Below are 23,931 nucleotides of genomic sequence, written 5' to 3' on the forward strand. Positions count from 1 at the left end.
AACGCTTAATATCATATTTTAGTTGTCTATGCTACGAAAAATTAAATTGAATCAAAGTTCATAATACAATTTTATTTTGAGCCTAAAAATATATAAATAAAGAAAGCAAAAGTATCCAAAACATAGAATTATAGCCACACATAATTGAGATATTTTGATCTCTCACCAGAACCGAACTTATACTTAAATGCTTCCCTTCTGCACACAATCATTCTTCAATCTCAAATTCTATATTAGTAAAAATCAATTTTTTACATTAAAGAAAGAAAAGTAGAAGTAGTAATTCTGCAGAGGAAAAAGAGTCAGAACTAAATTTGAGGCAGATCCAGATAAAGAAGCTTCATCTGCAGCTTCAATATCTCTCTCTCTCTCCACCAAACAAGCTAGCAAGATAATAGGTGACTTTTCTTGCCATGTTCGTTTATCATACTATTCTTTTTATGTCATATCGGTTTGAGAGTAGAAAGAGACCTGATGGGAGATAATGCTGATAAAAAAGAAGATTTTATTGATTATTAAAGAGCTATTTGCTTATAATATCACAACTTGCTTCTAATATCACAACCTTTTGCTAGAAATTTGGTATTTTTCATAAACTTAAAACGTGTATTAAAAGCGGCATTGTTTATTATGTCCGTTGTTTTATTCAACTATAAAATCCGACTTGTGTCGTGTCAAATTTAATTTGGGGCAAATTGAATCAAGAGAAACTCACTACCAGGTGCAAGTTTGATAATATTAACAATCAAGTTTTAGGTTTGTGGAAAATACCAAATTTTGACCAAAATTTGTGAGTTTAGGAACCAAATGTCGAATTAATTTCTGGCTCCGAACTGTCAAACCCTTCATTTTTAGTTTGTTTTAGTTCATTCTAAGAAACGATCTTGTAATGAACTCCGTGTCATCTATTAATGAAGTATGTATTAAAATTCAACGGTTCAGTACTAGGAATTAGTTATGCATATATCACAATCCCCGTCAATGACTAACTATAGACACGTGTAGAAGTTTCGAGTTGTATGACGAACAGAGAAGAAGAAACTTCCGGATCCGTCACCGTGGGCATCCAATCACGGCGGCGCATGCTGCACAGAGTGCCAATACAGTTGCGACAAGACAAAAAGCAAATCTATGAGCCAGTAGTGGTGCCCCTCGGCCCCTACCACCACCGCCTGCATCCACAGTCGCATCTAGTGGAGCCACTCAAGGATGAGCTACAGGATATAGTTTGCGGGGACGCTTCCCGCAAAGGCTTCCTACTGAGTAACATATCTGAGCGGATAGATGAAATCCGCTATTTCTATGGCGGAGCAGATGGCTACGCGGACGGGGAGTTGGCTGAAATGATGCTTCGCGACGCCTGCTTCCTCATATGCTACATCGGAGAAGATGAAACATACAACCTAATTTGCCAACGCCTGGGAATGTCTGGGGTATTGTTCATGTTCCGCGATATGTTTATGCTGGAGAATCAGGTTCCGTTATGGCTCATCTCCTTAATTCACCCGGATCACGATTCATTGTTGTGCCAGTACTTGAGCTACAATATTTTTGGGGATGACAGGTTGACACAACTTCCATGGGCGGATGGGAGAGGGGAAGAGCCTCTTCATTTACTCGAAGCTATGCATGGCACTAGCTTCATCCTCGACGAGACACAAGAAAATTCGAGCAATCTCTTGCGGCTTGTCAAACAATGTAATAATCTCAACACAAGGAAGCAAGGCTCAAGAACTAACTGGCAAATGATGAACACTCCCTTTTGGTCGGCGACTGATCTGAAAGCAAAGGGCGTTCATTTCAGGCGGAGTTCGTATTGTCTGACGGATATCAAGTTCGAATCCTTTGCATGGTATGCGGAACTCCACCTTCCTTTCTTCTACATCACCTACAATAGCAAAGTATTCTTCTCGAATGCTATTGCATTCGAGATGTCGCCTGAGACGGATACAAACATGGGTGTGACGGCTTACTTTAATTTCATGAAAATTCTGATCAACAATGCTGGAGATGTAAAGGTGCTGCGGGAGAAAGGCATACTGTACAGCATGTTGGCGAACGATGAAGAGGTGGTTGAAATGGTTAAGAGCATCGATACTTATGGATTCCCGGACGATTGCGTTTTTAGTGATGTGAATATGAGGATTGAGAAGCACTGCACTAGCAAAGCAAGGACATGGATGGCCGAACTAATCAACACCAATTTTCGGAGCCCATGGTCTGTAATAGCTCTTGCGGCCGCCACTTTTCTGCTATGCCTCACTTTTATACAAACTTACTTCACAATCAATCCAACCAATTAAACACTTTTGCCACTTGATTCCATCTTCTATTGCAGGTGTATGTATGTATGTTTGTAATGTTACTTCCATTGGGAGAGCCAAACTTAGCTTGTTTGTCTACATCTCAATTTCATGTTTTATTTTTAAGTTTGGAATATATTGTTTGTATTTATATAAGTCTCTATCATTAAAAATATATCATGAGTAAATAAAGTGAGTGAAGAATATTACAAGAAAGACGAAAATATTAATACTACTTTACACACAATTATATTACCAAGCTTTATCACAAACGTTCACAATATATTAACTTCTTTACACACAATTTTCTTAATTTGTGTCCAAAATAATCTATGATTTGTTCTCTTGTGATCTCTCTGTTCTCTCTCTATATATAGAAACTTATCTCTCTTGGCCCAACCTATTGGATCTCTTTATATATAACCTATTGGATCTCTTTATATATAAATAAATAAATAAATAAATAAATAAATAAATAAATAAATAAATAAAAGAGCCTACTGGATTTGGAAATTTTAAGTTATAGTTATAGATTTATAGTTATAGTTTGGGCCTATAGCAGGATGGAATTGATTTATGTGTGTTTCATTCACAATCTCCACTTCTTTATTTCATAAACCCCTTATTAATTAAATTATAAATATGTTTATTTCACATTTTTTTTCTTAAGGCCCACGAGCATAAACTTAAATATCACAGGATCACAAAAACAAGATCTTGAAACACTATGGCAGATTTTAATAAGACGAAATAACTATATTTAGAAACATATATTGTTTTATCGGTTTGTTTTTCCTTCTGTGAAAACTAGATTCAATGTGGTTTCCAATGATATACAATTAGACAACACCTCATTTTCCGAATTAAATAAATTAAATTCGTTAAGATGACTAAGAAGCTTGTGAATATCTTTAATTCTTTGTGAAAACGTTATTTTTAACTCCATTTTCATCGTAGAAAGTAGAAAATAGATTAATGGATCGATCTTTCCAATTATAATTATGAAAGAAATATTTTTAATCTTCTTTAAGAAACTAGATTCGTGTTCTTTTAACACAGGGCATAGAAATAATTTTGTTATTTTAAATTATAAGTGTAAGGGTTGCACTCATGTGCGGGCTCGCATATGGTGCACAAACTTTGAGAGGATCCAATTCGCTCTATCTGTCTTGAATCAAAATTTTAAAACGTTTACTTTTATACATTAAAACTAGGGTGGGTAAACGATTCTCGGTTATTCGATTAATCGAGAATCGAACCGGAATCGGTCGATTATTAAACGATAACCGAAATTCAAGGTGTTCGGGTCGGTACCGGTTTGCATTTTTGTTAAGAATGATAATCACTTTGCAACAAACATTTTAATGATAAAAATACTCCATCCGTCTCATAAAAATAAGGATATTTTTCATTTTGGGATGTTTCATAAAAATATCCTCTTCTATTTTCGGCAACTTCTTTTCTCTAATAAGGTGACTCTCATTTTCCACTAATAATACTATAATTAGTTTTCTTTCTATATCCCTCTTACTTTATCAGTTATACATTGATTCTTGTGCCGTCCCAAATATTCATATTTTTTTGGAACGAAGGAATATAAGTTTTTTATTTTGAATATATTATGAGTTTTATTTATAACAATAATTAATTTTATTCTTAACAAACACTCATTTTCATCGAACTAACTTAAGTCATGAAAATAACAATTTTTAACAAATTACTAAACTCCCTCTGTCTCTTAATATATATAGATCACATTTGTCATTTTAGAATATATTCCAAAAATAGACCATTTCTATTTAAGAAAAAAATTTCTAATGAAACGAGTCTCATTCTCTACTACTAATATTTCAATTGTTTTTCTTTCTATTTTTTTATTTTTATAATTATATATTAAATTCGTAATATTTCAAATATTATTTATTTATTGTATTACTATATAAAGAACAATAACTCTTTCTCGAGAACCATCACGAAGTGAGAGGTCACACAAATTTTTATCTTAGATTAATGTAAAAAACTGAAGGAGGGCCCACTAGTAAACTAATTCTCCAATTATTTTGGTGATATTGGATTGGGTAAATTAGAGCTTGAAATGTGGCCTGTCATGTGAGGTCGGGCATGGGTTGAATACATTACCATTTGGATAAATCTTGTAACACCACTAAATTATTCAACACTATATTCAAATAAATTATCCCCAATTCAGAAGAACTCTTCTCGTGTCCTTTCGTTTCAACATCATTTCCATCTTGGCAACAAAATATGGGACAACCACAAAAATTATATCGCATGTAATGATGTAATTGGGAGAAGTATAATACTTACAATGTAAATTAAAAGGTCACAAGTCCAATTTTAAATAGAATTGTTTTAAATATATATCATTATATTAGAATAGCTAAATAAAATTTACACCTCAGTATACGAGTTGCTGCATAAAATTGAAAATTTAGATGATAGACATGTCAATAAAAATAAATAGGGCTTCGCCCTTGTCTTTGACTAATTTAGAAGGTAGTAATAATGATCATAATTATACGATTAATTAAACATAATAGTAGTTGGCCACCACGTGTCTTAGATTCATAATGACTCTTTGAGCACCCACTAGCTAGGTGCATTGGAGGAACCTAGTTACATAACATTATTACATCAATAATAAATGTAGAAATAAAACTCGTGAGATCAGATACAATGCAGCTAGAGGGAAGGCGCGTGACATAATAACACCCTCCATCCCTTCTTTGTGTGAGTGTCGATATGACCGATGTCTTGCAACGCATTCTGTTCCCGAGGCACGGAGCGGATATCCACCATTGTGGATGCTCTTAGTTATCTTTATTTTGAATTTGAGCTTAGTCATAATGTTTTGGAGCTCGTTTTCTCTTTCATTGTATATTTCTTTGAGAAATTATGATTGGAGGTGTTGCACTTGTAGTAGTAGGGGCGGAGCTACGATAGAGTCAGCGATCAATTAATGAAGGTTGACGGTAGGGTTGGTAGCGCCCCCAACCCTACCTGAATCCATCCTTGTGGAGTCCGTCGACTCCCAACCATAGCGGAGGAATCCACGTCAAAGAAGCATTAGAATCGAGGAATAAAAATTGCTTCTCAAAAAGTTGCAGATCAAGTTTGGAAGCAGGTATTGGGTAATTTTAAGTACACGGTGCTAGGAAATTGTAATCCGTGTAATTGAGTAATAATTCGCAAATCATAATTAAGAAATCAAATATGACAGACTCGGCTTGACACCTTAAACCTTAAAACGCTATCGAAATTATTACAGAAGAAAAGCAACAGACAAATATATTATAACGTTTATCTGTCAATTTCATCCATCTAAAATAAAATGTCACACAACAGCTTCGAGTCGAATGAAAAATTTCAAAGAACAATCATAAAATACACGATACAACAGCTTCGAGTCGAATGAAAAGTTTCAAAGAACAATCATAAAATACACGATAAAACACCTACTGAGAACTAAATGGAAGGCAAAGCCACGAAACACTTCTAGAAATAAAAAGACAAAAGAGAAGACGTAGGAGAGTGGCAAATATCAAAATAAGAATGAAAAGAAGAAAGAGTTGGAACAATGTTCAAAGCATAACATTTTGAAGGAATGAAAAAGTTAATTCTTCGTCTTCTCATTTCCCAATTTTCTCTTTTTTCGTCTTTCCTTGGGTCTCTCCATTCATTATGACTTTCCCTATATTATATTACGACAATTCATCTAATTATTTACCCCTATTTCATCAAATTTCCCATGATAATTCAAAGGAAAAAAATAGACCCAACACATGTACAAATTCAAAGGTCATGCTCATATTCAATAAAGGAAAATGAAATGTGACAAGAGAACATTTACTATCATTGTACAAATTAATTATGCAATTTTAGTCCTTTTTCGTTATAAGTAGTACTATACTTTTTTTCAGCCGGAAAATCCAGATATTTGGACGCTCTGCAATTCAGGGTACGTCTCAATTAATTTTGATGATTTTTCCTTAATTTTTTTTATTATAATTGATAAATAAATATTCAATCAATTAGAAATTTCCTTTTTAGGTGAAAATTTCACAAAAAGAAAAAAATATATGGTGGTTAAAATCTTGAAAAAAAAATCGCCAGGATATCGCATAAAATTAAGGGATGATAGTCATGTAAATCATAAAGTCTGGTTAAATTATGGTCATTTTTATAAGCTTTTCAATTAGAAATATTGAATCAATTAGAAATTTCCTTTTCAGGTGAAGAATTCACAAAAAAATAAACTTTGTTGGTTAAAATGTTGAAAAAAAAATCGTCAAGATATGGCATAAAATTAAGGGATAATAGTCATGTAAATCACGAAGTCTGGTCAAATTTTAGTCATTTATAAACTTTTCAAACAGAATATTAAGGTTAAGTTTTGGGTCAATAATTCATAGAAAGATTTTGGTGATGGAAAATCTTGAGAAAAGTAGTCGTAATAGTACATGGAATCAAATACTGAGTTATAAGGATGAAATTGAATCGAAGGGAAAGAAAATTCCATCACATAAATTAGGAATATTTAAGGAAAAGCAGAAGTCAAATTTTTCATTAATGTAAACTTGGTGCATTAGTTTCACTTTCATTACAATGGGATCATGGCCATATGTGACCACAAATTTTAGAAATTAAATATAAATGTGCATAAATGTTTTGCTTGTTGTTTTCATTGTATAGTCAACTGAATTAAATTTCTAAGAAATGGTATAGAATAGCAATAAATACAATTAGAACAATAAATAAATAGGCTTGTTTTTTTTCACTTAAATCAGAATTCCAAACCAAATTAACATGGATTCGTAATATAAAAAAATATCCATTTTAATTGGACTTTCTTCCTCCCTTCGACTATATATATCATAAAATACACAATTCAAAAATTATCTTCTCGTTTTTCAATTAATAAATGGAGTATTTATCTAGGAGATAGTGATTTTTCAACTCTCACAAAAGAAGTATATTCTTCATGTATATGCCATATTGCCATGGTTACATTTGATGCGTGTATAAATAATAGTATAATATTAAAAACATATTATCATGAATATTATTTTGAGGAGAACATATATCATGATTTGATAATAAAGGACTACACGAATTGTCTCTGTCCTAGCCTAATTCAATAAGAGAATTTTGTTATTGGTCACACATTAATTAATATTGCAAATTCCGAATTTCATTTCATTGAATTAGAAAATGAAGATGAGAATTCAAGTATTAAATGTTTGTACCCTAAGATGCATTTATATTAATATTGATTGTATCTTGTTACTACATTGGTGTCATGTGTAATTAAATATGCATATCTTTTTACATCATTGTTCGCGCACATATCAAATATGAGCATTTAATATTCATTCTAATATGGATTGTATCGTGTTGCCAAATAATTTGACTATATAAAGTTGTTAATTTTGATGTTACAAAACATTCTATCCAAAAGGATGGTGAACAACAGTATAGGAGAAGCTCATAATATAAACTATTAATAAAAAACAACGAAATGTGTGTGTAGAAAAATGCAAAAACAATTAAAAAAAAAGAAAAATGAAGAAAATAAACAACAATATATTGTCGTTATCTGTTAATCTCATCCACCAAAGAAGTATGGTCTCACATTAGCTCCAATTAAACCGAATGAGAAGTTCCAAACAACAATTATTAACACATGACAAAACATCCACCAGCCAATCAAATTAAAAGCAAAAAAGGGCCACGAAAAAAAGTCCAACAAAAGTACTTAAATGATCGATAACCAAAAAAGCAAGAAACGGAAAACCCACAAATATCCTGGTATAAAAAAAACCCCTTTTGTAAAGAAATGCATAGTCACATTCTTCACTTTGAATTATACTACTACTTTGTTATTTATTTTTACTTTGAACTCCAATCATGTAATGTAATAGAATTTCTACAAAGACCAAGGGCTGTGGGGATCTGTTCATAAATCTTGATCTGTCACTCTGTCACACATGCTAAACATTATAAAGATTTTATAGTACAAATTTGTAGTCTCTCATTTGTAAGAAATGGGCACTCTTTTTGTTTATATATTCTATCAAGCAATACTAGCTTTATTTGTATGTCTTATATGTGGGATGGGACATTACAAGAGTTCGTGTAAATTTGGATGTTTAGGCTAATGACAAATGTATGATCAATTTGGGGTCCAAACTTTTTGTCTATGTACTTTCTCTTGTCTATCTTTTCCGTTTATAAATAGGTATTTAGGCTTTTAGATTTCACAATATTTTTTGAAATAAAAGAAATGGTTAGAGCTAAAAAATAGACGCACAACAAAGTAGCAATACGAAAGTAGTTATGAAACAATCTAAAACACATCACAACTTGGAGTTATGGAGAATACAAATTGCAAGATAAAAGACGATTATTAGGCCAAAATCAAACTTATTATTTGGTAAAACGTTTCCTCTCTAATTATTAGGCCAGAAACTCAAGTCACTACAGCTACAAACATAAATGAAGAGCCATTATATTGTTAGTATGCCTTGAATTTGTTTATTAATTGGGATAGGATTATGCTTTCAAATTGGGATAGGATTATGTTTTCGAATTAGGATAGGATCTCATGTGTGTCTATTTATATGTGAGCAGAGCACATAGTTCTGTGATCGTGATCTTAGATCTGAAATCTGTAACTGCAGTCATAATACAATTTGTTCTCTGTTCTTGCCCGTGGATGTAGCCAATAGGCGAACCACGTAAATTCTGTGTCTCTTTATGTTCTTTCGTTTGTCGATTACACAATTGCTCTATTCTGTCATAACATATATTACTACATGTATTTGTAATTGCTTTTAAAGGAATAAAGAAAAAAGGATAAAGTGGAATTTACCTTAACAGGCCAAAGTATATATGCAAAATGAACAATCGAATATTTCACACCCTTTCACCGAACCCAAGATCTCCAAGACCTCTCCTTGGATACTACTTAGACACTTACTTTTAGTATTATAACAACACTTCCCTAATAAATAAACCTTCATAAATTTTAGTAAAATGCACATATTAAATATACCACTCAATGTCTATAGATTAGACATAGCACACACCAAAAAACAAAAAGAAAAAAATGAAGAAATTTATCCACTGAGTTAATTTATTATTAGAAACCACCCAACATAGTGAGCCTAACAAACAATCTCTAAAAAGAATTTGATCCAAATCCTAATGTTAAGATGAAGTCTTCTCTCCACATTTTCTTTTCAAAACAAGACACCAAACAAACTCTCTTCCTTTTCCTCTTTGCCATTCATCCCCCACCCTTGACACACCATACACCCTATATAAGAGCAAGAACCATGACTCTAAAGAGAGAAACAGAGCTATCTATCAATTCAATGGAGTTTGATCTTGAGAATCCATTGCCACATTCAAATGACATCTTCTCCTCATTATTCCACATAGAGATTGATCACATGCCTTCCAAAAACTACATCCAAACCTTAACCTCATCGAGCTCGTATCTCTCCGTCCGCCATCAAATCGCCTCCTCGATCGTCCATATCTCCCGACATTCCGATCCCTTCCTCCCCTACCTTGCCGTCAACTACATGGATCGCTTCCTCTCCGCCCACCCCATTCCGGTAACCTCCTCCTCCATCTCTTCATTAAAGTTTTATCTTCCATTTGATGCAACTAAGGCTGTAATAATGCAGGATAAGAAGCCATGGATCTTCAGATTAGTTGCGGTTTCCTGCATTTCATTAGCACTCAAAATGAGGAAAACAGAGAAAACAGAGTACTCTGTTTTCGATCTCATGGTAATTAACTCTGCAGCTTTATTCATCGAATTCAGTGTTTTTAATTTTGATTTTTATTAATTGGGGATGAAATAGGATGATGGAGGTTTGATGTTCGATTCTCTCACAATCGAGAGAATGGAGATGCTGATCCTCGGAGCTCTGAAATGGCGGATGCGTTCCGTCAGCCCCTTTTCGTTTCTCGGTTACTTCGTCTCGTTTTTCGACTGCGGCGACGATGAATCCGTTCAGGCTTTGAGAAACAGGGGAACTCAGATTATCTTGAAATCTCAGAGTGGTTGGTATCAGTCAGTTTATTTTAATACATAGTTGTTTTTTATAATGATTTTTGTCTTTTTTTAATTATGTTATGTTTTTTTTAATATTTTTTGTCATTTTTTTTAATTGTGTTATGTTACCGTAGATATCAAATTACTCGAGTTCAAGCCGTCAATCGTCTCCGCCTCGGCCCTTCTCTTGGCATCTCGCGAGTTTTTCCCGACACAGTTTGAACCGTTCCGAGACGCCATCTGCGGCTGCATTTATCTGATCAAGGTACGAAAACTCGAGTTCAAAGCTTTGTGTTTTTTTACTTTAATAAGGATAAAATTGTAATTTTACAACGTAAGTTTGGGGAAAAAAAGGAGAAAAATGCTACAAATGGAGAGCCTTGGCGCTTTCGGCCGACCCTAAGGGAAAATTAGGCCCGACTTAAATCCGTGGATGTCTATAATGTTGCTAATTAGCATTTTTTGGCAGGAGGAATTGCAGCATTGTTATGATGTGATGGCGGAGGCGGAGGCCGGGTGCGAGGTGGCCTCAACGTTCGTGTCGGAGTCATTAACGCCGCCCAATGTGCTCGACTTCAGCTGCTCGATCTCGGAGACGGATAGCAATCAAATGAGTGAGGGAGTGATTGATAATTCCACCACTAATAAATCGACTCAGCTTTCTCAAGGGGAAATCAGTGACTAGTAGTGTACATTTGATGAGAAAGGGACATCAGCTCTGGCCACTTAAAAAGTCTGGAAAAAGGGCAGGGGTATTTTTGTCTTTTCACATCCCGATGCGAATGGCCGGGTTCCGGCGGTGTCGGTCTATCTTAGTTGGTTTCTGATTTGAATGATGAATTTTTCGTGTTGGAACTATGTTTTTGTTTGGTGAATCGGCTAACATAATTTGTGGGATGATCGGTTTTTCAAATTTTGTGCGTACAGACATTGCATTTTTGGACTTTTTTTTTTAATCGCAAGATCTTTGATACTAGGCTACTTTTATAAAATCAAAATCGAATCTCTTATAACGGACGCAAAGATAGAAAATATAATGGTAGTTTTTTCCTTGGAAGGAGAATTTATAGTTTTTCCAAATCAACTAAAATATAGAAGAATAAGATATGATTATAGATTAAAATTTGTGGCTGTGTAAGCTTTGAAATCATGCTCTGACTTAAATCCATAATATTTAATGTAATATTAAACGGTCCAATTTTTTTTAAGTCTATATGAGTTATAAAATAAAAAATGCATGGTAAAATCGACCTACATTAGCATGTGACATAAAGTTATGAAATAAAAAATACTATATACGAAAATTGTACCTTTGGATTCTCCCCATTAATTAAAGAGACGTTTCAGATTGAGGCTACGATAATACCGTTGGAACTGGAAATAAACTAGAATAGTTTAAAATCTTCAATTTTTTATAAGAACAATGTAAGAATTTCCTAATGAATTATATTAAATGTTTTAGAACTAATTGTATTTACTGACTACTTAGTCAAGGGGCATTACTATAATCTCCTTCTTAAACTCAAACGCACATACTGAAAGCAAGAAGTTGGGTTATTGTAAAAATAATACTTTTGATAAAATTTGTTCAATCAAAATTCGTATTTTGTGAATGAAAATACATTCAGGCCATGTTTGGTTGTCGGGATTCTGTCTGAGAAAGTAATTTGATTCCTTAAATTTTAAATTCATGTGTTTGTTTGGGTTTTTTAATCAAATTGGGAAAGTAATCAGAATCCGAGAACAAGGAAAGTTAGTACAACTTTCCAGAATTCTAAATCCTAACTTTTCTTAGGTATTCTTTTTCTCAGTTTTAGGATTCTTACATATTTAATGCAATATAGTATAGTTATTATTATTTATTATTATTATTATTATTATTATTAATTACAATGTTTTAAAAATAATTTAAAATTATAAATCATACTCGTATAATAAATAACTATAATTAAAATTATCATAATTATAACTATATTATTATAATTTTTATATATAATTGTTATTACTATTATAATTAATAATTTATTAAACAATTAAAATATGATTATATAATATAAATCATATAATAATAATAAATTATTATTATTATTTTATACATTAATAATTAATCAATAAAGTTGTAGGGAACTTTTGAATTATAAAATTTATTCAATTATAATATTTTAAATATAATAATAATAATCATATTTATTATGATTATTATATATTATGATAAATAATCCATATTTAAACTATACATCGTAATAATAAATATAATAATATAATTATTATTATTTGTAATTAATAATTTATTAAAAAATTTATATTATTATTCTTTTTTTAAATAAAAGAATAATTAGTATATTTTTAGTTTGATATTTAAATTAAATATAAAATTTAAAATTTTGATATTTCCAAACACATGAAAGTAAAGATATTAGGAATCATATTCATGGGATTCATTTTTCTATGAATCATTTTTCTTGCCAACTTTACTTTTCCGTCAACCAAACATGGCCTCATAGTAAAGTGAATCTAGTGAAAATTTAAACAATGATATAAAGCAGTATTCGGCAGTTTATTCAATGGTCAAATGAGTAGGTCATAATCTGCAGTTTTTCCATTCAAATTTTTACATTATGATCTCATTATTTGTTTTTGGGTAAGTAATCCAAACAATTATGATATGGTCCCGAAAAATAAGAACTGAAATTTCATTGTCACATGAATTATGTACCAACATTTGATATCTCTATAGTCAGTAGGTGACAATTACCTTACAATCACAAACATAAATTTGGACCACCATATATAAATACATATTGCCATATTCTACAGAATTTCACTGTTGTAACTTTATTTTTTAAAAATAAATGCTTCTTAAATGATTGAAACTATGTGTGTCAGTCTTTATCTGTGTCCAAATTTAACAATTAATTTGTTCTGTAATAGTCAAAGTGGACAGGTTTGGAATTTCAAACTAGAAACTTTATATAGCTATTTATATTTGCTTTTCATTTCTCATATATATAAAGAGGTAAGTAACATTTACAGTTCTTGACAATGAAGGTTTTTTGGTTTTAGAAATAAAAAATGGAAACATATAGAGTAAATATAACAACTATAATGTTGGATTCATTATATCCAAATAAATTTTGTGAATTTTTTAACACTTAATATAGAACATTATTAAGTACTACTTAGTTGATAATTTCATATTAGGGTATATAGACTCCTTAAACTTTAAATATTAGCAATAAATGATAGTAATTTGGATACAATAGTTTGGGTTCAATTTATGTGACAGTCCACTTCTTCAAATTTTTTATTTATTTGGGCCTATAAGTTGAAAATTTAACAGCCCAGTTTTTGGTAGTATAATGTTTTTGGTAGTTTTATCTAGGAAAAAAAACACTCTTAGAATCAGATATAATGAAGAAGATTATGCTAACATCGTAAAGTAGAGACAGTGCTACGATCATCGTTATAAACAGATGATGGATGAATTAACAGATGTGATTGTGATCTCTTCATAATTGGGGTTAATACTTAGAAAGTTGAATTAGGTAATTAATTAGCAAATCAGAAGCTAATATATATCATTTGATAACTATACAAGATGGAATTAATTTATATTCATTTGGTTTAATTAATTATGTAACACATGCATGAACCATCGTGGTTGCCGGCTAGTTTCAACGAACTAACCAGGTCAAATTTCATGCATTCTAGCTACAATATTTAATTAACTAGTTTTAAATTATATAATAAATTCTATTGTTTCATCATAACTAACTGTTCCGACTAATTAGTTACCGCAAACAAAACTCCCTTGTAAGAAAAAGTCAAGAATCTAGTTGATTATCATCACTTGAGTAGCATTTTTATTTCTTTTTAAGGAAATCACTAATTAACTTGAGATTACCGGAGATTAATTTTTCACATGGACGGCCAAGACTAATCTATCATCTATGAGTAATTGTCACGTGATTAAATATAGTCTCATCAGGTGGCGTTCGGTTGCCATGACTAATATCATGAGACTATCCATCTAGGATTAAGTTGTGTGATTATTTTAGTTGGAATGGGGAGGCTATGTCTAATTATCATGAGACTATCTATCTAGGATTAAGTTGAAGGGTTCAATCTTATGAACCAAACATGATACATATTTAATCATGAGATTTAATCTTGCCAGCCGAACACCCCCTCAGAGGACTGAAAGACTCAAGAAGTTCGTACAAAAGTTAGTACAACCGCAGCCAATCGCTTTATGATTTGTCTCTAGTATGTTGCAAGCAATCGCATGTTATTTATCGTCGAGGCTATGTGTGGTTTTCTTCTTGGTGTTGTTTGTGTTATCACATGTTATCTTTTGCTATCTTCTTCTATATGGAGTGCCCGTGCAGCATTCCGTTCCTTTCTTTTTCTCTGCGATTGGGTGTGAGCTCGTCTGAGGCATTTTTTCTATTGTAAAAAAAGTAGAATATCATATTTACTTAATCGAACAACATAATAAAGACTCAAAATCTTATATAATTCATCAAACCGAACACCAGCATACATATTTTTCATTAGCTACATGATTATCCAACATACAATGGTGTGCAAACATTAATTATATTCACAACTAGCTACAACAAGTCCCTAATAGGTTGGTAGAAAATGCACTCTGAGTAAACCTCGTCTATTACCAAAAGAGACTCGTCTCGTAGTCAAAATACTGAAGGAGAGGATCATAAGTAAGCAACAATCCCTCTTCCTCCACAGGCGGATTAGCATTATAACTATAACTACTTGTCTCACTCTCCGAATTCGAAGCATTCGAAGACTCATTCCAGAAGCTTCCGTAGGAGCACGATAGCTCGCTGTACCGCAGCTCAGGATAGTCGAACTCCAACACCTCCTCATTAAACACGTGCGCCGCCAAACCCTCGTTTTGAGCAACATCCTCCTTAAGCATTTCCGACAGCATCAGTTCAAGCTCTTCTTGTGATGAATTTGTAGAGAAAGAAGCATCATCGAATGGTACTGAGAGATCTTGAGATGTAGAGAGAGAAGTAGCTTCCGAGGAATCTGTTTTTTCTATGAAAGAAATTGTATTTATAGGCTTTGTCAGGTGATTTGGCTTGCGCCGTCTTTCCACGCGTGTGTGCCAGAAGTTCTTGATCTCGTTGTCAGTTCTTCCCGGCAGCTTTTCAGCAATAGCTGACCACCTGTTTTATTACAAGAGTTAGTTTGAGTAATTGTTCAAACTAATAAGCACATCTTAATTGGTAAGACGCGAAATTCGGGAACAGATCTTACTTGTTTCCGAGCTCAGCGTGTAATTTGATAACGATTTGTCGTTCTTCTTTGCTGAAGTTGCCTCTTTTGACCCCCGGTTTCAAGTAATTTACCCATCTCAGTCTGCAGCTCTTCCCACATCTCTTTAGTCCTAAAATCAAGAAAAATTATGTTAATTACATAAAATAAAAACCCAAATCTCTTATATTAATAGTACAATTTTTTACATATACTTAAAAATGAAGTATATTCTCTTAAAACTAGGCACAAATTTCAAGAATTCAAGAGAAGGTCGCGGCTAGATAACATCACTTATTATTACAAGTGAAGTCAAGTGGTTGATCAACTCTACTTTGCACCTTGTCTAGTAGATGTTGTCAGATCTAGACAATTTTGATCTGACAGCATCTTGAATCTTGTCTCGTAGATGCTGTCAGATTAGGCAATGCTGATCTGGCCGCATCTCTATGTGTATAAACGATCGCGATTATTTATTAACTCACCGGCATATTTGGGGAGCAATCTCCAATTCCAATGGCCATATCTTTGTATGTAAGATCTCAATTTTTCGTCTTCGTCTTCGCTCCAAGCACCCTTCTTCATTCCATTGCTGTCGATTGAAGGCGGCCTCACCATCTTCTTTTGCTCTTTTTGTTTTTCGTTGTGTGTGTGTGTGTGTTTTTTTTTTTTTTTGAGTTTGTGTTGCTGGTTAAGTTTGTTAAATTTTGAGTGATGTGTGAGGAAGGAAGCTCAGTGTTTATATAGAGAGGAGAGAGAAGACAAACAATTGTACCCTGTGAAAGTGTTGACGTAGGAAACAACGTAGGAAGATGGAATTTCAGATAAATGAAAAACACAATGAAAATTTGTGTAAATAAAAATCAAGAATTAATTATTGTGTGTCTTGTGTGGGGATATGGATGTTACGTATGTCGCTGTCGTAACTTTATGAAATATAAATTTTGGTAAGTCTTGTTTTCGGAATTATGAGTTGACAAAAATATCCTTGAATATGTTGCTTCGATGATTGTATTATTTAAATTCAAATATATTTAATTGAAAATTATTTTGTAGTGATTTTAATATGTTTTTCTTTTCTTTTGTGCGATATTTTAGCTAAATTTAGACATTTTAAGTTTATCGGTCAGATCAATTTTGTTGTTTGATGTCTATTGTCTAGTAGAAAAGTTAACATTAAATGAAGATTTACAAATAGTGAACTAGTCATAATTGGGTTGATGATAAATCATCAGGGTGAAGTGCAATTCATGTGCTAATATATTTTCCTAAGTTGGATGTTCGAGTCATCATTGGGTTGATGATAAGTCATTCTTGGCTGTCTTTAGTAAAAATTTGAAAAGTTTCTAAATAACTTGAATTTTAAAATTGTATAAATGTCTAAATCTTATTTGCAATGTAAAATTGAAGAGTTTAATTAATTTTAACTCGATTTTATCCATTTTAAAGACTTGAATCTAAAACAATTAACCTCAAGATTTAAACTTAGAAAATTGCAATTTCTTGTTTTCCAGATATTCTTATTAATTGAAATACATATGTCATATAATATCAATATAAATATGTTGGTAAATTTCAAATTCACTCATGAGAATACTAGTGACTCTTTAGAGACACCTATGGACATAACTTTCAACGACTTATATATATCTATATAGGGGTGTGATAAACTACAAACCCTCTATAATATAAATTATACAAACTTTAATCCTACTCACTTAATACAATTAATCAACGGTTAATATAAGATATTTTTCTAATGTCAACATTTCCTACAAATTTGTACACTCCGTTGACATCGAACAATCAGAAGTTGTACACCCCCGTTGACGTAATTTGTACACCCTGTTGACATCAGCTCCGGTTGACAGAATTTGTACACTCCGTTGACATCAGCCCCCCCTGACAGAATTTGTACACTCCGTTGACATCAGCCCCTGTTGACATCAGCCCCCGTTGATATAATTTGTACACTCTGTTAACATCAATTTGTATAGTTTGTATTATAGAGAGTCTGTATTTGATCACACCTCTATATATATATTACACATTCTATAATAATTGTGACAATTCCTGATAAATTTATAACTATAAAATTTATGGGATTCATACCTTCCGTAATTAAAATATTTATTAAGTACAATATTAATTTCTACTTGTATATATATAGACAAGCACGTATTAAAATCGGGAATTTTAATAATTTGTTATGGAATTAAAAATATGTCACCCCTATAGTTTCAGGAGTCAATGGATATCGATTAAATAATCAATATTTTTTAAAAAAAAATTTCTGAGAGAGGAAATATTTTCACAAATTAGTAAAAAGCAATTCTTTTGAAATTTTGACGCAACTATTTCTCATTACTTTTTACTCAACTACTAAAGGGCGTCCGTGTCTCCTTTTCATAGTGTAATACTTTATCAAGCATTAGAGCATCCATATCGGCGAGCATGCAGCCGTCCGTCCGTCCGTGCCCACGGCACGGAGACGCTGTCCGCCGCTGGCATGGCGCTGCTCGATGCATCGAGCACGTTCGTGCCAGCGAGCAGGCGACGTGGCGCGTTCTGATTGGCCAACGACATATCCGTTGGAAAATTATTTTTTTTAAAATCGAAAATAATACTAAAAAATAAATGAAAAAAATTCACAATCCCAAAAAAATGGCCGTTTTTTTGCCCGTTTTCTGTAATTTTTTGAATTTTTTTTATTTTTTTCCCCAAAATCATCTATAAATACACACATTCATCATCCATTTTTCACATCAAATCATCTCTCATTCATATTTTTCATACAACTTATCTACACCTTCATCTCTCACTCAAAACCTCAAATGGATTTCACCCATCTCATTGCAGAAGCGGAGCGCGAAGAACAAGAATACTACGAACAACATCTTGCCGCTTATGAAGCATATGTCGCAGCGAATACCCCCGCCCCTCCTCCTCAACCAACTAGATCAACTCGCCGCTACATCCTTCGTGACCGGGAGGGAGCCCACGAAAGGCTCGTTGCCGACTATTTTTTCGACCAGCCGCGGTTTCCTGAAGATTACTTTAGGCGCCGTTTTCGCATGTCAAAGCGCTTGTTCATGCGTATTGTCAACACATTGTCCGCCCGTGTTGAATACTTCCAAACAGATCCAGATGCAGCCGGTCGGCAAAGTCTCTCGGCATTGCAGAAGTGTACGTGTGCCATCCGACAACTCGCTACTGGGCAAACGGCCGACCTCTTCGACGAGTATTTGTATGTCTGTGAGTCCACTGGAATCCTTTGTCTTAAAAATTTTTGCGAGGGCGTTCGTTCAGCTTTCGGTGATGAATTCCTTCGGGCACCCACCACCGATGATTGCCAACGGTTGTTTCATCTTCACGAAACAGTCCATGTCTTTCCCGGTATGCTTGGAAGCATTGAGTGCATGCATTGGAGGTGGAAGAATTGTCCGACTGCTTGGAGGAGGCAACAGTTAAATGGCCACAAAGGCGGCGGTCCAACACTTATCCTTGAAGCTGTCGCCGACTACCGCCTATGGATTTGGCATGCTTATTTCGGTGTTGCCGGATCCAACAACGACTTGAACGTGCTCTATTCTTCATCCCTCTTCAATGATGTGTTGAATGGTGTAGCACCGGCGATCGACTTCACCGCCGACGGAAATGTATACCACATGGGTTACTATCTCGCCGATGGTATCTACCCAAGGTGGTCGACTTTCGTGAAGACGCTCAGCAACCCGCAAGACATGAGACGGGTTCTTTTTGCGCAGCGTCAAGAGTCCGCACGGAAAGACGTCGAAAGAGCCTTTGGGGTCCTTCAAGTCCGATTCAACATTGTGAAGGCCCCGTCTCGGCTGTGGTACGCGAAAAATATCACCGACATCATGTACACGTGTATTATCTTACACAACATGATTATAGTCGACGAAGGACCGAGGGCGGCTAGCTTTTACGATGAGGATGAAGCCGGAAGCTCAAGCGCGAGCTCTCACCCACGCCGAGGTGTGCATACGACGGTGGTAAGAGGATCGAAACAAGGCACACAATGCGCGATACCCGAACCCACGTTGAGCTACAAGAAGACCTAATCAAACACATGTAGGCGAAATTCGGCCACAAGTAGTGGGTTTTTTAATTTTATGAATTTAATTATGTAATTTTTAATTTTTAGGAGTTTAATTAAGTAATTTTTAATTTTTAGGATTTTAATTATATAATTTTTATTTTTTTAGGATTTTAATTATGTAATTTTTAATGTATTTTTTAATATTATTCCGGGTATTTTTAATGTATTTTTATTTTGTGGAAATGTTTTTATTTAAATTGAATAATGGAATGGTGGGACCCTTGTGCTCGTCCTTGCGGAAGAGTGCGAATGTGGGTGTTGTGCTCTTGTCTAAGAGCAGACAAAAAAAGTGGGGTCGGGCCCACATCCGTGCTCGTTGACAAGAGCACGGATGTGAATGCTCAGGGATTAGAAAACAAAAATCAAACATCTAGACACCGAATCAAATAATATTAATATTTTTGTCATTATTGTTAATAATGACCCAGCCACAAAATTTTGCCACACTTTAGTGTCACGTTAATATCTTAAACCTTACCACAAAAGCTAAATTACGGTTTACGCCCACAAAAATTGAATAAGACATCACTCCCTGTGTCCCGGAATAAGAGTCCTATTTAGTTATGTCACGGGTTTTAAGAAATGTAAAGAAAAGTGAGTTGAATAAGTGAGTGGAATATGAGTCTCACTTATATATAGTTTTTATAACAAAATATGAGTGAAATAAGTTGTTAGAATGTGTGACCTACTTACCATTTATGGTAAAAGTGAAACAAGATTCTTATTGTATGATAAGCCGAAATGGTAAAACATGACTCTTATTATGGGACAGAGAGAGTACTATTTAAGGTTCTACAAAGAACAATGACAAAAAGAATCACCTAATTCAATATAAACATAGAAACATATATGGACCACAGACATGTAAACTCACTACACTCTATTTTCTTCCAATGACTTTCAAGTGTGAAATTGATATACCATTTAAAGATTCGACTTATGAGTTTCTAATTGTTTGACATAACACGTAGCAAAAAAAATTTGTTTGTGCAGTGGATGTTGATCTTACTGTAGAGTGGCTGATGCTCGAAGTCAAAGGTTTCAGATTTGAGTCTATCGACGTGACCTATAAAACTTCTATTTATTTATCCTTAGGAAAATCATTTATCAAATATTTTAAGGTTTCATACAGTTTTGAAATATATTTTCTCTAATTCAAATTTTCAGAACGATTCGAAAAATCGTTTCACATATTTTCAAGTTTAAGATAGATTCGATTATATATATACTCTAAATTCAATTTTTCAGTTTGGTTCAAATTTATATTTTTTTAATTCAAATTTTCATATCACGCACTATGCAAAAATCAGATTCGAAATCTAAAATTTGACCCGTATCTCAGATCCGAATATTTTTGTGACACATAATTTTTCTGAGAAGATAATGTTTTTCCGGACTCATGGCACAGAGACACATTCATCACAAAAATTAGATACATAACTATTGGCACATCAATAAATTAAATGGTGAAAATTGAAACCAATAATACAATTTTTGAAAGCAACAAAAACAATAAATAAGAAATGTACGAAACGTGTGAACGTGAATAAAAAAAGAGTGTTCACATCTTCATAATAATAGACTAGACATATTTTCTTCGATGACTAATTGAAATCACGTGCACGATAACAACTTAATTAATTGTGAATAGAAAAATAAGCTCCACGCAATCTAGATTCAAAGAAGGCACAATTTCGACAACGTAAGAATTAACATTTATAGCTCATCTACTATATGTATTACAATATGATATCATATTTATACTATGTATACGTCATGTCGCCTTTTTAACATTAACACGACCGAGAAATGGCAAACCGCTAATTCATCACTTTTTATATATTTATTTTAGAGATAATAGTAATTTAAGTTACAAAGTTTGTTTAAATTATTGTACGTCCCATGAACTCTGAAATTGGAATATTGATCACGAAGTTTCAATTTGTCTCAGTTGTCCCACAGATGCATAAGTCGACGTCTTTCTGTTATGTTATAAACGACAATATTTCAATAAAACAAGAAGAAAAATGAGAAAATAAAGGAATATAAAAGAGAAAAAATACTTATATTAATGAAATGCTTCATTTTGAATATCGTTAAAAGATGATATTTTGTGAATGGATGAAACTATTGAGAAAACTTAAAACTTTGTGATTTAATATTCCAATTTCTAAATTAATTTATTATGTATATTTATTGCAATATTTTGAAATTAAAATAAAATTACATTTTTAAAATTTACATAATTAATTTTAAAAAACTACATAATCAGATAAAAAATTACAGATCATATAATCATATTTTGAATTATACTGTTTGAATTCTTTAATCATGTGTAACTACTTAAATCCGATTATAAGATGGATGGAATGGATGGTGGAACAACAACTTCCGCCCCACCAAGGCACTCAAAATGATTCTATTTCACTAAAAATTCATTCAATTCAAAAAGTTTTTCTCCATCTTTGACTAATCCCTTTTCCAGTCTATGTGAGGTTAATGTTAATTAAATAATTTTAATAATTTTTACGTAATATTAGTGATTTTAGGATTGTCTCATGTCCACATGTACGGGTATGTGATGTTAGCCATTACACGACAATTTACAAAATCATTGTAGCCTTTTTTATTAGGAAAAAAACGTGTGGTTTTTAGAATACTTCATGGAAAGTGCCATTTGAAATATGTTTGACCAGGAAAGAATAGATTTTGTGTTTTTTCCATCAATTTGTAAGTTTTTCATATATTTTGCAAAATTTATCTTCCAATAGTTGCAGGTTCATCTCATTAAAAAGACTATTGTTTATTATCTTGAATTCTTATCCAATGGTATATAGTATATTTGTATTTGGTTGGTGTTCGCATTTCGATAGTATTTTAATTCTAATTTTAGCATGTCCAATAGATTTTGACACACCATACTAATTGATGAGATACTTTTCCAGTTTTCCTTCTGCTTATATTACACACCAAGTGATGATAAACAATTACTACTCACTTAGCTGGATTATTTTTTCAGATTTATGTTTTTATAATATATTAAATAAATCATATTTAAATTGTTGAGAATTATTGAATTAAAATATTTGATTTATTTTAATTAGGATTTATTTATTATGTACTGTATTTACTAATTTTGCTTGGTGGCGTCCCATTTTTTTGCTCCTTTTTTTCTTCTATTTCTTGTCCACATATGGAAGAAATAATTTATCTACATTTATAGGAAAAACATTTCAAAATTATTGTCCTATTATAGGAAAAAAATTTAATCCAAACAATCAGAAACGAAATCGATCTATATTTCGCTTCGATTTAGTTCAATATTTGGATTCCAGATATTTTGATCACCTCTGTCCACCCTCACCAGTCCACTTCAAATATTTGTGGTAGTATTTTTATTTTTTTTATTTTTTGAAAGAATGTATTTGCAATAAATTAAATTTAAAAGGCAAAGCAAACGCGGTACCAGCTTGAATTTATTCTGGCGTCTAATTTTGCATAGTGGGTAAACAAACGTCAACTAATTAATAAAATCAAAAACGCGTTGGAAAATAAGGATTTCACACTCAACTGCATTTCGACTAACAAAATTAATTATTGAATTGAGTAATTGACCACGTTAGCCACATAATATTGTAATTCACTTTTGCCTGCTTTTTATTTTAATTTTGGATGAAATAAATAGAGTTAATATTTTGAAAAAGGAAAAATAAAGATTGGATTGTGATTAAAATTTTTGCTACTTACTTCTAAGGGACCAATTGCCAAAAAAATTATGAATTTGTCAAATTATTATTCTGTCTCACAATTTAAAAATAATTGATTTTTTTTAATTTATCAGTGTTCATAAATATTCACAAGTCTGATATGAAACTAATATCTGAATTTTTATATTTATAATCTTTATTAATTTGACAACATACTAATTAATTATATATATATATATATATATGGTTCTCTTCTAATACTTTTAACACCATAATCCAAAACTAAGACTAAATCTACACCCTTAGAGCACCCGCAACGCGTGCCGTTGCGGTGCCTTATTTCGTTCCGGAGGAACGGAACCGCGGCGGCACGCGTTGCAGCCGCCCGTGTCGTCGCCATTCCGTGCCGGTGCCGTTCCCGCGAGA

At 32.8% G+C, this 23,931-nt stretch overlaps 3 protein-coding genes across 4 annotated transcripts; 2 read left to right on the forward strand and 1 right to left on the reverse strand.

Moving 5' to 3' along the window:
• Positions 1-207: 207 nt before the first annotated feature.
• Positions 208-2,459, forward strand: LOC121741901 (UPF0481 protein At3g47200-like). The gene is made up of 2 exons (XM_042134854.1): positions 208-398; positions 1,006-2,459. Exon 2 carries the CDS (start codon positions 1,020-1,022, stop codon positions 2,301-2,303), a length of 1,284 nt encoding a protein of 427 aa, XP_041990788.1. The 5' UTR covers positions 208-398; positions 1,006-1,019; the 3' UTR covers positions 2,304-2,459.
• A 7,035-nt stretch (positions 2,460-9,494) lies between these two features.
• LOC121811432 (putative cyclin-D6-1) lies at positions 9,495-11,289 on the forward strand. Of its 2 annotated transcripts, none has more exons than XM_042212287.1 (5): positions 9,495-9,946; positions 10,028-10,123; positions 10,199-10,400; positions 10,527-10,657; positions 10,862-11,289. In XM_042212287.1, exons 1-5 carry the CDS (start codon positions 9,539-9,541, stop codon positions 11,075-11,077), a joined length of 1,053 nt encoding a protein of 350 aa, XP_042068221.1. In that variant the 5' UTR covers positions 9,495-9,538; the 3' UTR covers positions 11,078-11,289. The 2 variants fall into 2 exon arrangements, with proteins under 2 accessions (XP_042068221.1, XP_042068220.1); XM_042212286.1 differs by having other exon boundaries at positions 9,498-9,946; positions 10,019-10,123.
• Positions 11,290-14,884: 3,595 nt separating this feature from the next.
• LOC121810877 (transcription factor MYB10-like) lies at positions 14,885-16,395 on the reverse strand. Its single transcript, XM_042211601.1, has 3 exons — positions 16,161-16,395; positions 15,679-15,808; positions 14,885-15,587 (listed from the first exon to the last, which is right to left on the reverse strand). The coding sequence occupies exons 1-3, from the start codon at positions 16,291-16,293 to the stop codon at positions 15,062-15,064; spliced, it is 789 nt and encodes a 262-aa protein (XP_042067535.1). The 5' UTR covers positions 16,294-16,395; the 3' UTR covers positions 14,885-15,061.
• Between the last annotated feature and the right edge of the window lie 7,536 nt (positions 16,396-23,931).

This window comes from Salvia splendens, chromosome 7 (assembly GCF_004379255.2).
Source record: "Salvia splendens isolate huo1 chromosome 7, SspV2, whole genome shotgun sequence".
NCBI lineage: Eukaryota > Viridiplantae > Streptophyta > Magnoliopsida > Lamiales > Lamiaceae > Salvia > Salvia splendens.